General features: G+C 36.1%; 1 protein-coding gene across 4 annotated transcripts; it reads left to right on the forward strand.

Annotated features, from left to right (window-relative positions):
* The first annotated feature begins 1,237 nt into the window (after positions 1-1,237).
* LOC131064899 (probable pre-mRNA-splicing factor ATP-dependent RNA helicase DEAH2) lies at positions 1,238-9,412 on the forward strand. 4 transcript variants are annotated; one of them, XM_057999229.2, is made up of 7 exons: positions 1,248-1,674; positions 3,624-3,811; positions 6,402-7,486; positions 7,859-7,984; positions 8,281-8,519; positions 8,609-8,727; positions 8,892-9,412. In XM_057999229.2, exons 1-7 carry the CDS (start codon positions 1,390-1,392, stop codon positions 9,013-9,015), a joined length of 2,166 nt encoding a protein of 721 aa, XP_057855212.1. In that variant the 5' UTR covers positions 1,248-1,389; the 3' UTR covers positions 9,016-9,412. The 4 variants fall into 4 exon arrangements, 1 of the variants encoding a protein (XP_057855212.1); XR_009111329.2 differs by lacking the exons at positions 8,609-8,727; positions 8,892-9,412 and having other exon boundaries at positions 1,238-1,674; positions 7,751-7,984; positions 8,281-8,303; XR_009111330.2 differs by lacking the exons at positions 8,609-8,727; positions 8,892-9,412 and having other exon boundaries at positions 1,239-1,674; positions 7,762-7,984; positions 8,281-8,303.
* The last annotated feature ends 3,858 nt before the right edge of the window (positions 9,413-13,270 follow it).

The raw sequence follows: 13,270 nt of genomic DNA on the forward strand, positions 1-13,270 counted from the left end.
ACATTGTAAGGGATGAGATCGGATCATACCTTGAACAACTTTGATGAAATAAATACCCTTAATCCTTAAGTTGAATGGTTTGCAACAAGCCCAATAAAGATAAGTTTTGTTGAGTGCACGGTCCCAATATCTTAAGAGATGAGAATAGATCGTGCCTTGAACAACTTTGACATAATAAATATCTTTAATCCTTTAGTTGAATAGTTTACAATGAACCCATTAAAAATAAATCTTATTACATGTAAAGTCCAAACATTATAAGAAATGAGATCGAATCATACCTAAAAGTCAATACACATAGATTTGACTGTGTAACATTTATCAACAAAACTCCACTATTAACCTTAACCATTTTGAATTAAATACTTTTAAATTTATTTCTAAACTTTTTTATATTTAAAATTTAATATGTACAAGAGTTCCAATTGTAAAGGTTAATATATAGAGGAGTGATGCAAAATGACAAACCACATAAATATTGGAAAAAATTCAAGCATTCTTTTTATTGATGACTGTAATGCATGATATTGAGCCACTTATTGACATTTTTATTGATATTTAAAAATTCACTTAATAATCTGTGTCTCAATAATTCATGATCTTATAATTAAAAGAAAAATTAAACAAACAACAACTTTAAACAATAAATTCAACATTATTAAATTTTTTAACATCATTTAAAATTTAAAGATAACTCAATCTATCTTTAGTTTGCTGATGAAGTTGAATGATTTGCAATGAGCTCAAGAAAGATAAGTCAATGAGCCCAATAAAGATAAGTCTTGTTGAGTGCAAGGTTCGAACATTGTGAAGGATGAGATCGGATCATAACTTAAATAACTTTGATGAAATAAATACTCTTAATCCTTAAGTTGAATGGTTTGCAAAAAAAAGTCCAATAAAGATAAATTTTGTTGAGTGCAAGTTTCCAACATCTTAAGAGATGAGAATAGATCGTACCTTGAACAACTTTGACATAATAAATACCTTTAATAAATAAAACATGTTCAATGCAAAATCCAAACATTATAAGAAATAAGATCAAATCTTACCTTAAACAACTTTCAAAATAAACTGAATTCTTATGTCTCTTAAAAAGATTAGGTGCAAAATTATATCATCTTCAACCTATATTAAAGGAAAAATTGGGAAAACACCGAATGGAGGCAGGTCAACCCTATTAGGAGGGCAAAGGTAAGTTATGAGGGTCGGTCAATGTTCGGAGGCATTATATACTTACCCTAATAGTAAAAGGATATGCGTTAAATAGATAATTCATTAGGGCGGTGCGTGGCGCAGAGAATTCCATCCTTCTGTTAGGGTTTCGATGCGTAAATACTAACTAACGGCATTGGCATTGTCATTTCTGCAACTGTATTTTCTGGAAAAATGGGGTCGGAGAGGAAAAGAAAGCTTAGCCTCTTTGATGTAGTGGACGAAAGCGCCATTCTTGGTGCTAAGAAATCTGCTTTTAATCTCCCTGCTGGCAATAGCAATGGATTGCCTCTCATCAACCGCTGGACGGGCCGACCGTTTTCTCAGAAGTATCACGATATTCTCGAGAAGAGGAAAACCCTTCCTGTGTGGCAGCAAAAGGTTGAGTTTCTCGAAACGTTGGAGAAAAATCAGACCATGATTTTGGTGGGAGAGACAGGCAGTGGCAAGACTACGCAGGTATGGCACGCTCTTAACAAATCGCAAGCGCTTATATTCAATTTTGTTTTAATTTATTTTTCAGTATTTGATCTTTTATGTTTGTTTAGGTAGTCTGTTAGATCATCTTGCATTCTTATTTCCCAATCTCATTAAGTTTTTAAAAATATAATCTCACTTAAATGTTTTCCTATTCCTTTGTGGAATTGTTGTTATGATTGATTTTGTAATATCTTAAAATTGATAACTTTGTTTAACGTGAGAAGTGTTCCAAAGGGATTTGAACTTGGAAACCCACTCTCCCATCAGATCACATACTGCGATAATACATCTTTTTACTAGACCACAGAGACTGAGAATATATTCGTTGTGTTGCAATTTATTTGTATTTAACTACTTAGTTTTGAGTTTTTTATAATTTATTGGGTTTTAAACGAGTAGTTTTGAGTCAATCTTTTTAAGCCCATATGCATATGCAGTTGAATCGAAATGAATCATCACACAATTCGATAAACTGCAAAAATAACGCTACTATAAAAATATAAATTTTTTCTTCAGTTATATGTACATTATAGTTGTACGTTCGTGAGAATATAGTTGGAGTTTATGGCTAATAGCGTTAGTGAGATACTAAGGACTGCATGCATCTGATCTACTAGCATCCGGTATATCCTTCACATGCTGTATTTTGATGTGTCGCAACTCGCTGCATTTATCCTGGGTTGTGGTCTACTGAATTACAGATTGTGTCATAAGTTTTGCATCCTAGGTTGACTTTGTTTCAGCATTGGATGTTTGTGGCAGGCCTAATTTTTTTTTTCTTGGCTAAAATTGGGTAAGTTTGTGTTTGCTCTCTCCAAGGTGGTGTGGAGGGCAGTGGGGCTGCATTCTGGTCTGGGGTAAGCTTGGGCCACAATCTAAAGATATATGCATACACATATGTTATGCTTGGATGTATGATGTATCCATAACATTTGGCTGCTCTTGAACGTACCCATTTTTATTTAACACCTCAATTTACTTGCAACTTTCATCAACTTAGATTATGGATGGCCCCATTGTGGGGTATATGTCAAGTCTAGTTGCTTAGGTTATGTGTACTATGCTTCCTTTCTTAGATGTGAACCTTGTGTATTTATTACATTTGAGCCAATCTACATCACAAACTAATTTCAACTTGCATCCACTAAGATTATTAATGACCTATTTTGGGGTATCTCAAGTCTAGTTGCTTGGGTTATGATTGCTATGTTTCGCCAATTAGATTTTAACAATGTTCATGTGGTTGGTACGACAATTCAGAGGGAAAAGAGGTTTGTACGGAATTGTGATTTATTATGTTACGGAATTGTAGTTTTTATGTTACAGTGGATCATTTCTAAATGGATGTTTTTGTCCAAAACAATAGATGCCATGAACTTTTTAATGAATAGTTAAATCTTTACAACTAGCTAAAGCCATTTATTTTATTTGTAAAAGGGCTGTGTAATGTCATTCTATGCAAATTTAGAATAATTGCATTCAAAAAAGATTGCATGATCTTTGTTAAAAGTGGCATTTGTTATATGGAATTCACTTTCCTGAATGTGGCGGTTTGGTGCTGGTCATTTGTTCTTCTTGAGTGTTTTAATGTCATGGTATTAGGTTACTTTAATGTCTAAAAATTAGAAGTGAATCTTTGTAATAATCTCTGCTCGGAAGAATACTATGGTTTGTTGCAGAGAACAGTGAGAAGCATGTTTTGTGGGTTAACTGAAGCTTCACAAGAGGATTGTTTGAATAGAAATATAAATATTCTGTTGTGAACTATTATGACAGCTTCCCAATATTTTTGAAATTCTATTTTGCTTGAATAATAATGAAAGATTTCTTTTGTCATCTATTAAATAGTAACTAGGTCGTATGTTTTTTATTTTGTATAGAATTCGATGTGTGGTTTGTTTCTCATGCTAAGTGCTTTTCTTTTACAGATTCCACAGTTTGTGGTAGAAGCAGGATACACTTCCAACCGTAAGCAGATTGCCTGTACTCAGCCCCGTAGAGTGGCAGCAATGTCTGTATCTCGCAGAGTGGCTGAAGAAATGGATGTGACAATAGGAGAGGAAGTTGGTTACAGCATTCGTTTTGAAGATTGCAGTGGCTCAAAGACTGTTTTAAAGTATGTATTTTGGACCTGTTAAACATTGAATGTGCTTACAGTTGTTCATAGTGTAGTTTGTTTGTTTATCTTGTGATCATTTAGTTTTTTCTTCAGTCACATATACACAAGGCGTATTTAATAGGTCTCTCACAGTGTTTGCTCATTAAAAAATGAAATTTGAGACATTCAAGAAATGTGAAATGTGATTAATCAAAAGAGACTTTTGAAAAAAATGAGAGGAAAATTACATATATATTTTTGACATGCAATTATCCTAAAACTTGTAGTAATTTGTTCATATAGAATTTTTGATTTTAGATTGAGAGTGCACGAACACTTAAAGTCCCCCTTTCCAAAAATCAGGGTTTTATTTCTAAGTTACTGGGTCCTTCCCCTGACACCCCTGGTCCCAGTCCGGTTTGAACTGGGTCCAGGTTCAGAGCCTGTACGGCTTTGGGTTTGGTCAATCTGTCAATACGTCTTTGTGAATGATGGTGAAGCAAATATCAAAACTGTGAAAGGCATCTCGAAATTTCTCTTGCTTCGTTGCGGCTCGGAAAAGCATAAAAATTAAAAAATGGCAAGCATTTTTTAGGTTTTGAACTTTTGCGTCTTAACGTTTTTTCTGTGTTTTACTGCCAAGGATTTTGCAGATTTCCTGTGATTTTGTGCTGTTTTACTTGCTTTGAGATAGGTCACAACTCGTCTGCAAGTATTTCATATATCCGACTGTCTGAATTAATATTTTTATATTTCATACAGTATATGCGACAATGTCAGACATGTAAGAATTAATATTTTTATATTTCATATGGTATATTCATATATTTTGTATTAATAACTTTTATATTTCATATATTATATTCATATATGTTAAGTTATATAATAATATATATTATATTATAATATATACTATTATATAATATAGGATATATGTATTATTATTATATATTAATAAAATATTATATATAAAATATATTTTTACATCGTTTTTGTACTGACAAACGCAATCATTCCCAAAACCCATTTTCTAAATTTTGTCGAACTGATAAACTGGGTTCTGGAACCTGAATCTGAACCGGAACCCAAACTGGCAACTTAGTTTTCTTTGTCTGGAAAATGTGATTAATTTTGTCATTTTGGAGGTCATTTGCTCATATGCTTCCTTCTTCTATGACTATTAATTTGAATATTTTTTAAGTAATTTCTCATATAAGATTGTTTTAATATTAAACAGCCATCTGTGCATGAAATATTTTTGATAATTATGTCATTTTTCTTATTTTGATAGATTTAATATATTAATAAAAATCAGAAAAAAACCACAAGGGCAAATACAACAAGGACCAAGGAAAGTGTTGGCAACCAACACGAGAGTCTTAAGACTGTAATATTGTTTTATTCTAATATGATATTTGGTATTTCAGTCGTGTAATAAAAGACATTTGATTTTTCAGTCTCTATCGTGACTTTTACCATTCTCTACTTTGATTGTGATTGCATGCACCTTACATGCAATGATTTGATCTTTGTTTCTGGGTTTTTCCTGTCTATTGTTGCTGTAGCTTCCTTCTTTATTGTGTATTCCCCAGAAACTTACCTTTAATTATTTAAGAGATGCTTTCACCATAAGTCACATGGAAGGACATACCCAAGTAGGCGTTTTCAACAATCTATCTTTAGCAGGCATAAGACTTACCAGCCAGTACCCTAACTTACATGGAAGGGCATAAATTTATGCTCCCAAGCATGTGTTTTTGACAACATCTCTTTAGGCCGCTTAGAACTTGCATGCCAGTGTTTCATGGCGATTCCTGCATTATGGTAGGAATTAAGGCCATTGCCTGAAGTTTTCTATATGATCAATTTTGTTGGCAAATGTCACAATTAAAATCCATGGGGATGAGTCCAGATATTTTATTCTCTAGAGGTTTCCCAGTGCATTGTTACCCAGTGCTTTAATCTTTCCATTGTGCGATGCATCCCTAGAAATATACAGGCGAGCCCTCTGTAGTAAATCTGGGGATAGGGCTACACTCCCATGATTCTAGGTAGACCTTTTGAAGCTTCCAAGATTAGTACTTGTTCTATTTCCCTTCTGCAAGATCAAGGAGATGATTTTGTGTTCATGCTCCATTCTCCTAGTCAGTGCCAGGTTCAAGGAACATCCATGGTGGAGGTTGGTGTCTGCATCCTCCATTTCTACTTGGATGGAATTCTTCTATCTGTGGATATCAATTCAAGCCTTTGGAATGCTGAAAGGAATATGTTTGAATGCCATAAAGTCGCTGGATCTGGATGAGATACCTAATGTTCGTGAATGCAGAGCTTAGTTCCCTTTTTTCCTTGTTGATAAGGTCTTATTACTTTGGATATTTCTAAATAACAAAATGTTGGTAAAGATTGACCATACCTGAACACATGAGAAACTAAGAATGTTATAAAAAATCATAAATACTTCAATTAACAAGTGAAATGAATACCTTTTTGTTTCATGCAACTGCTACAGTCCTGAAAGTTAGCCCGCACAACTACTGGTCCCTCACACCTAGTTCTTACGTCTTGATTTCAATGTTTCTGCTAATTTTCATTCTTTTTTTTGTTGCAGGTACTTGACAGATGGTATGCTTCTTAGGGAAGCAATGACTGATCCACTGTTAGAGCGGTATAGAGTGATAATTCTTGATGAGGCACATGAAAGAACTTTGGCTACAGATGTCCTTTTTGGTCTTCTAAAGGAAGTTTTAAGAAATCGTCATGATTTGAAGCTTGTTGTTATGAGTGCTACTTTGGAAGCAGAAAAATTTCAAGCTTATTTCAGTGGTGCTCCACTTATGAAAGTACCAGGGAGGTTGCATCCGGTGGAGATATTCTACACACAGGAACCGGAGAGGGATTATTTGGAAGCAGCAATTAGGACAGTTGTGCAAATTCATACTTGTGAACCACCTGGGGATATACTTGTTTTCCTTACAGGAGAGGAGGAAATTGAAGATGCATGCAAAAAAATCTCAAAAGAAGTTCAGAATCTGGGCGATCAGGTGGGGCCTGTTAAAGCTGTTCCACTGTATTCTACTCTACCTCCAGCAATGCAGCAAAGAATTTTTGATGCAGCTCCACCTCCTGTAAAAGAAGGTGGTCCAGTTGGAAGAAAAATTGTGGTATCCACAAACATTGCAGAAACATCTTTGACAATTGATGGTATAGTTTATGTGATTGACCCTGGATTTGCCAAGCAGAAAGTCTACAATCCTCGAATACGTGTAGAATCTTTGCTAGTTTCACCAATATCAAAGGCAAGTGCTCATCAGAGATCAGGGCGTGCAGGTCGTACACAGCCTGGAAAGTGCTTCAGATTATACACTGAAAAAAGTTTCCATAATGATCTTCAACCACAGACTTATCCAGAGATTCTACGTTCCAATTTAGCAAATGTAGTTCTCACTTTGAAAAAGCTTGGTATCGATGATTTAGTACATTTTGATTTCATGGATCCACCTGCACCAGAGACTTTGATGCGAGCATTGGAGGTTTTGAATTATCTGGGAGCTTTAGATGATGATGGAAACTTAACAAAGTTGGGGGAAATGATGAGTGACTTTCCACTGGATCCACAGATGTCCAAAATGCTGGTTGTCAGCCCTGAATTCAACTGCTCCAATGAAATTCTCTCCATTTCTGCAATGCTTTCAGGTACATTCATAGACCTTTGTTTTAAATTCGATTTTAAAGGTACTGGTCACCTTGTGTGATGTGTTAAAATGATACTGCTTGATTGTAGCTCCCCTCCATGGTTTCATAGGAAATATGCATTTGTTAGTTTATTAGAAACTGTTCTTGAAATGTCCATGTCAGAGGTGAGACATGCATTGTCTATAATCACCAGTTGTTTCTCATGTGCATCGAAGATCCACACCACTGCCTAGATTGTGTATGACATAGTTTCCTTAAGTTTAGTGATGATGCAGATAACTGCAGTATTGATGCACATGGTATCATCTCGCCTCTATGCGTCTGCTGACCTCCGTGGGCCTCATCTGTGATAACAAATTTTTCTTTCTTTAGTCCCCAATTGCTTTCTCCGGCCTAGGGAAGCTCAGAAAGCTGCTGATGAAGCCAAGGCTCGGTTCTCGCACATTGATGGAGATCACTTGACGTTGCTGAATGTTTACCATGCCTACAAGCAAAATAGTAAGTTCTCATTAAATTTGTAGTATATTGCTAAATTAGTTATTATTTTTTTTGTTATTCTTGGTATGATTTTTTCTTTATGTTAATCAGTTTGCAATAAAGTGGTGTAGTCTTGCCAATTATATTTGTTGTCATCTTGTATATTATATTTGATCTGATAGCAAATATTATATTTGATCTGATAGCAAATAGAACCTAGTAATTTTATATTAAGCATTTTCTGAGAAAAAGCAGGCTATTACAAGTTCTTTGCAATAGCTGTATTCTTAACTAGATGTGATGTTGTGAGTTCGCAGATGAAGACCCTACATGGTGTTATGAAAACTTCGTCAATGCAAGAGCTCTTAAATCTGCTGACAATGTGAGACAACAACTTGTACGCATAATGAACAGATACAATCTCAAGTTGTGTAGCACTGACTTTAATAGTCGTGACTATTATGTAAATATACGAAAGGCAATGCTAGCAGGATATTTCATGCAGGTAGCTCACTTGGAACGCACAGGTCATTACCTAACAGTGAAAGACAATCAGGTATGTAATGGGTTGATCACTTCGATTGTATAATTGCTTTTCCTTTTTTGTTTATTCATGCTTGTCTTACTGCCTTTGTTGTTCTTCAGATGGTCCATCTACATCCTTCCAACTGTCTTGATCACAAGCCAGAGTGGGTCATATACAATGAATATGTATTGACAAGTAGAAACTTCATTCGCACTGTTACAGATATCCGTGGCGAGTGGTAAGTATATCCTTAGATGTTTTCTTTTGCTTATCTCTTCAGGAGGTCTGTGAAACCATTGAGATATTTTTGTTAGCATTATTGTATTATAGACTTGTTCTTGTTTATCATTTTTCTTTTATATCTACTTATAATTAAAACATGATCTCAATTTTGTTTGACAGGCTGATTGACATTGCACCTCATTATTATGATTTGAGTAATTTTCCCCAGTGTGAGGCACGGCGTGTATTGGAGAGGCTCTTTCTTAAACGTGAGAGAGAGAAAGCAGAATCAAACAGAAAGTGATATTCTTGAATCATTGCTGTCATCTGTCCATTTAATGAAGATCAGCGAAAAATGGTTGACATGGACAGTGGCAAATGCTTTCTCATTGTCCGTATCAATGTAATATTAGAATAAAGATACTAATGCTTATTAGAGACAGCTCAATTGTATGCAAATTTGCATTTACTGGAGTTGGCTCCAAAAATATTTCCATTTGATCTGACTTGAAGGTTAAGTCAGAGGTATTGCATGTTTTTTTTATTGAAAACATTCTTTGAGATTTTCATATTGTAGCCATTGTCTTTTTATAATCCTGGTTTTTTTGGTGTTTATGCATTACACAATTGTTGCGAGGTTTCAAGGTTGCATTATTGTACGATTCCAATTTTTAATAAATTTATTTTATTTCTGTTGGTTCATATTTAATGTGCCATCTTAGCCATTTATTTTGGTACACTGCCATCACTCATTACATTGCTGGGCATTGCTGCTTCCCTAGGACGCTGAATGACATAATATCACCTTCAATATGGCTAACATAAGTGGCCCATACAATGCTACTGATGGGTAGCACACACTGATGGTTTGCACTGATGGGGTCAGTTCGGTTGTATTTAATTGGCAAGACATTTCACATTATTAATTGGCTTAGATGCATAGCCTTGTTAGCCATGCAAGATGTACTACTCTGATATGGAGCTCAGCATGTGTAGGATTGCAGTGATTACAAATTTGCAATTACCAGTCACTATTTCCTATATTAGTTGTGCATTTTCCTGCAATGTCGGATAACCTTCCCAGAATCTGTTAAATGGTAATATCTCAAATAGATATCTTATAATTCCATCTTGTTTGTCAAGACAACCTACGGGATTTATTTAACCCTCCTTTTGAGTGCCATATATATGTATTAGCATTTTTTTGCCTTGCTCTCAGAATCAAAAGATTTGATACTGTCTGCCAGAAATGTTGTGATCAATATCCGTAGGTCTTTGGAGTGTGCCATTTGCAGTTAGCTTATTTGTTATATTTTTATTTAGACATGTCGTAGGTAGGTGTTTAAAATTTTACGTCAAGTTTTCTTGTAAGTGTCATTGATGTTTCCTTCCTACCATGATTTGCTGACACTACACTATGCTGGCAAACTGCAATATTGCTCCCATGTATATCCATGTAAATTCCCGCTGTAAACCCAGTACCTACATACTGCTAACAAAAGGCATCAAAGAACAGAAGGAATAGTTTATTTTTGGCTCACTGACAATTTTTAGTTTGGCATTTTGTAGGGCTATTCTGTATTGTTTATTTTTGGCTCTGCAATCTCTTTTCACTACACTAAATACAGTAAAACCCTGCAATGTTGCATGGTTATGTAGTCACATCAGTTATCTGTAATTAGTTCCTGGTATTAAAAAGGGTGTTCTGCCACTAAGATTTAGCTCTATTCTATATTTGGCAAAGTGCTTTGGCTTTCATGGTCTCCTTATCGTTTTTGGCTATATTGTGAGTTAAGATTCTCTCTCTAGGTTCAACATTTACAAGGCAATTGACCAACAATAGTTTTTTGCTATGTTATTTCTGTAGAATAAAGTCCAGAAGATAATTTTTTTCCTTAAACAGTTTCTAAAGACTCTTTCCATTAGTCAAAATACCAAGGGATAATGCTACAAATGTCATATTTTATTAATATATTATAAATAGAAGCAGTATAACTATACATGCTTACACACGGAGCTTCATTGATTAGAATCATGGTTCCAGGACTTGCCAGGACTCTCTGAGTCTTGGCGAGTCTCGAGCCGAGTAAAACCATAGCCGAGTCTCAGGGATTCGGTGGTTTTTTGCCGAGTCCTGCCTAGTTCTGCCTAGTTTTTTCTCAAGTCCCGATTCAGATCAGCCTTGCCAAGTCCGAGTCTCGTTTCTATGATTAGAATAAAGTAAACTCCTGCAATGTTGCATGGTTATGTAGTCACATCAGTTATCTGTAATTAGTCCCTTGCCATTAAAATGGTGCCCTGCCACTAATTTTTAGCTCTACCACTAAGTTTTAGCTCTATTCCCTATTTGGCAAGGTGCATTGGCTTCATGGCGTCCTTACCGTTTTTAGCCATATCTTTGCCATATGGTTTAACACTCACTAGGCAATTGACCAAGAATAGTTCTTTGTCTAGAAGAAAGTCCAGACGATAATTTTTTTCCTTAAATAATTTGCAAAGGCTCAAACTTATTAAGAGGGTCTATTAATTATTTTATTAAGCATTGGAAATTTTAAATATTCTTTCAACAAGACCTTACTAATGTTCTAACAAAATTCAAATGCTTCCCTGTATAAGGAATACAACAAAATAACCAGACAAGCAAATTTAAAAACTTGAAATGTTTTCATTGTCCATGTGCGTATATAGGTTGAAAGTTTTAAATATATCTACATAAACATTAAGGTTGTAAGTTTTAAATATATCTAAACATTTAGGTTGTAAGTTAATTATTTAATGGAAAAAATAGAGAAAAACATTCTACGATTTAATTATAAAATGGAAAATACATTTATCTTTTAGATCCGTTTATAAATACACTTATAAATACACATAGGTAGTAAAAAATAGAAAAACATCTCTCACACTGGCGCATACAAAGAAACAATGATACCCATAGGTTTGAACATCACATTTCATGCATAAAAATAGAAAAACATCTCACACACAGGGGGGCATACAAAGAAACAAAGACACCCATAGGTTTGAACATCACATTTCATGCATAGGTTTGAACATCGCATTACACATAGGTTTGAACATCGCATTTTACGATAGGTTTGGACATCACATTTTATGATAGGTTTGAACATCACATTTTATGATAGGTTTGAACATCACATTACATGCATAGGTTTGAAACATCGTACTACACTTAAGTTTGAAAGACACTGCACAAAAGACATTACATGCTTATAAGATTTGACCCAACAGAGTAATTTAAAAAAATAAAAAAATAAAATAAGCAAGTAAATCTAGAAATCATTTTCTCCCAACCCTGCTGGTAAATGGCTCTCAACGACACTCTCAACAACTCTCTTGCTCCTGTTGGTTTGAATTCTTCCCCCTCTCCTGGCGTTACTGTGACACTTACCCCATGGGTTCAATGGCCTCGACTCTTGCCCGTGGTGTGGCGATTGTTTCTGGTAAACACACTTCAGATACTGCTCCTCCTTAACGTAACTTTGCTTGTGTGGCTCGTTCTGCGGCTCCCTCCTCCAATGCTGTCCGCTTGCTCCCCTGTGCCAAGACGTCCATTGTGATTGTCTGTGGACAGGATGTGGTGGATATTGGATTTTATCAGTGCTGTGCCTTGGTGTACAATTTTTTTGGGTTTTGGCCATCTCTATCGGATCTTCACCGTTGGGTGATTCTTGGAAACCCTTGGTCGCTTACAACATTAAATTGTTTCCTTGTTCTAAGGGATTCTTTATTGCCTCCTTTACTTCCTCAGAGGATAGGGATTTGGTTTTGGGTAAGGTGTGGGCTTGGGATGCCCACCCTCAAGCGATCAAACCTTGGACTACTGCTTTTAACCTTCTCACCGAACCACTAAATGTGTATCCAGTCTGGGTCCGCCTTCCAAATCTCCCTCCATTTTCGGTAGGAGTCATGCTATGAGGCTATTGGCAACTCTATTGGTCGCTTTCTGATGGTGGACGAGGACACCTCCTTTATGGGCCACTCCACTTTTGCCCAAATTTTGGTCGACATTGGTATTGCTGCACCACTCCCCGGTGATGCGGTCCTTATGGTGGCTGACCGATCATGGACGCAACCGCTCGATTTCGAGGGCCTCCCCTTCTGTTGCCGAAAATGCTTTGCCATTGGCCACTTGGCCTCAAACCGCTCGTTTTCTTGTCGATGAGGGGTTCCCACCTGGTGGAAGGACGCTATCCTAGACCATTTGATGGTTTATGCTTCAGAGGGACTCTCTGACTACTTGGGTGAAGGTTTTCCTGTTGCTCAGCCTGATTTGTAGTTTGGCTCAGATGCTACTAGTATCTCTCCTGATGCAGCTTCGGTCCTTGCTTCTACGGCCCCCTTGTAGCCAATGGAGTTCTTTGCTGGTTTGCCTTCTGTTGACTCCTTTCTGAATAATTCACACTCCATGGACCCTAATAACTCCATTGATTGGACAATGGTTCATCATCGACGGAAAGGGAAATCCTCCCTCCCCCCACTTCTTCCCCCATTATTGGGTTGGATTGTTGTGCCTCCCTTGAGTGGGGCTGAGTTTG

The sequence above is a fragment of the Cryptomeria japonica genome, chromosome 1 (assembly GCF_030272615.1).
Source record: "Cryptomeria japonica chromosome 1, Sugi_1.0, whole genome shotgun sequence".
Classification (NCBI taxonomy): Eukaryota; Viridiplantae; Streptophyta; class Pinopsida; order Cupressales; family Cupressaceae; genus Cryptomeria; species Cryptomeria japonica.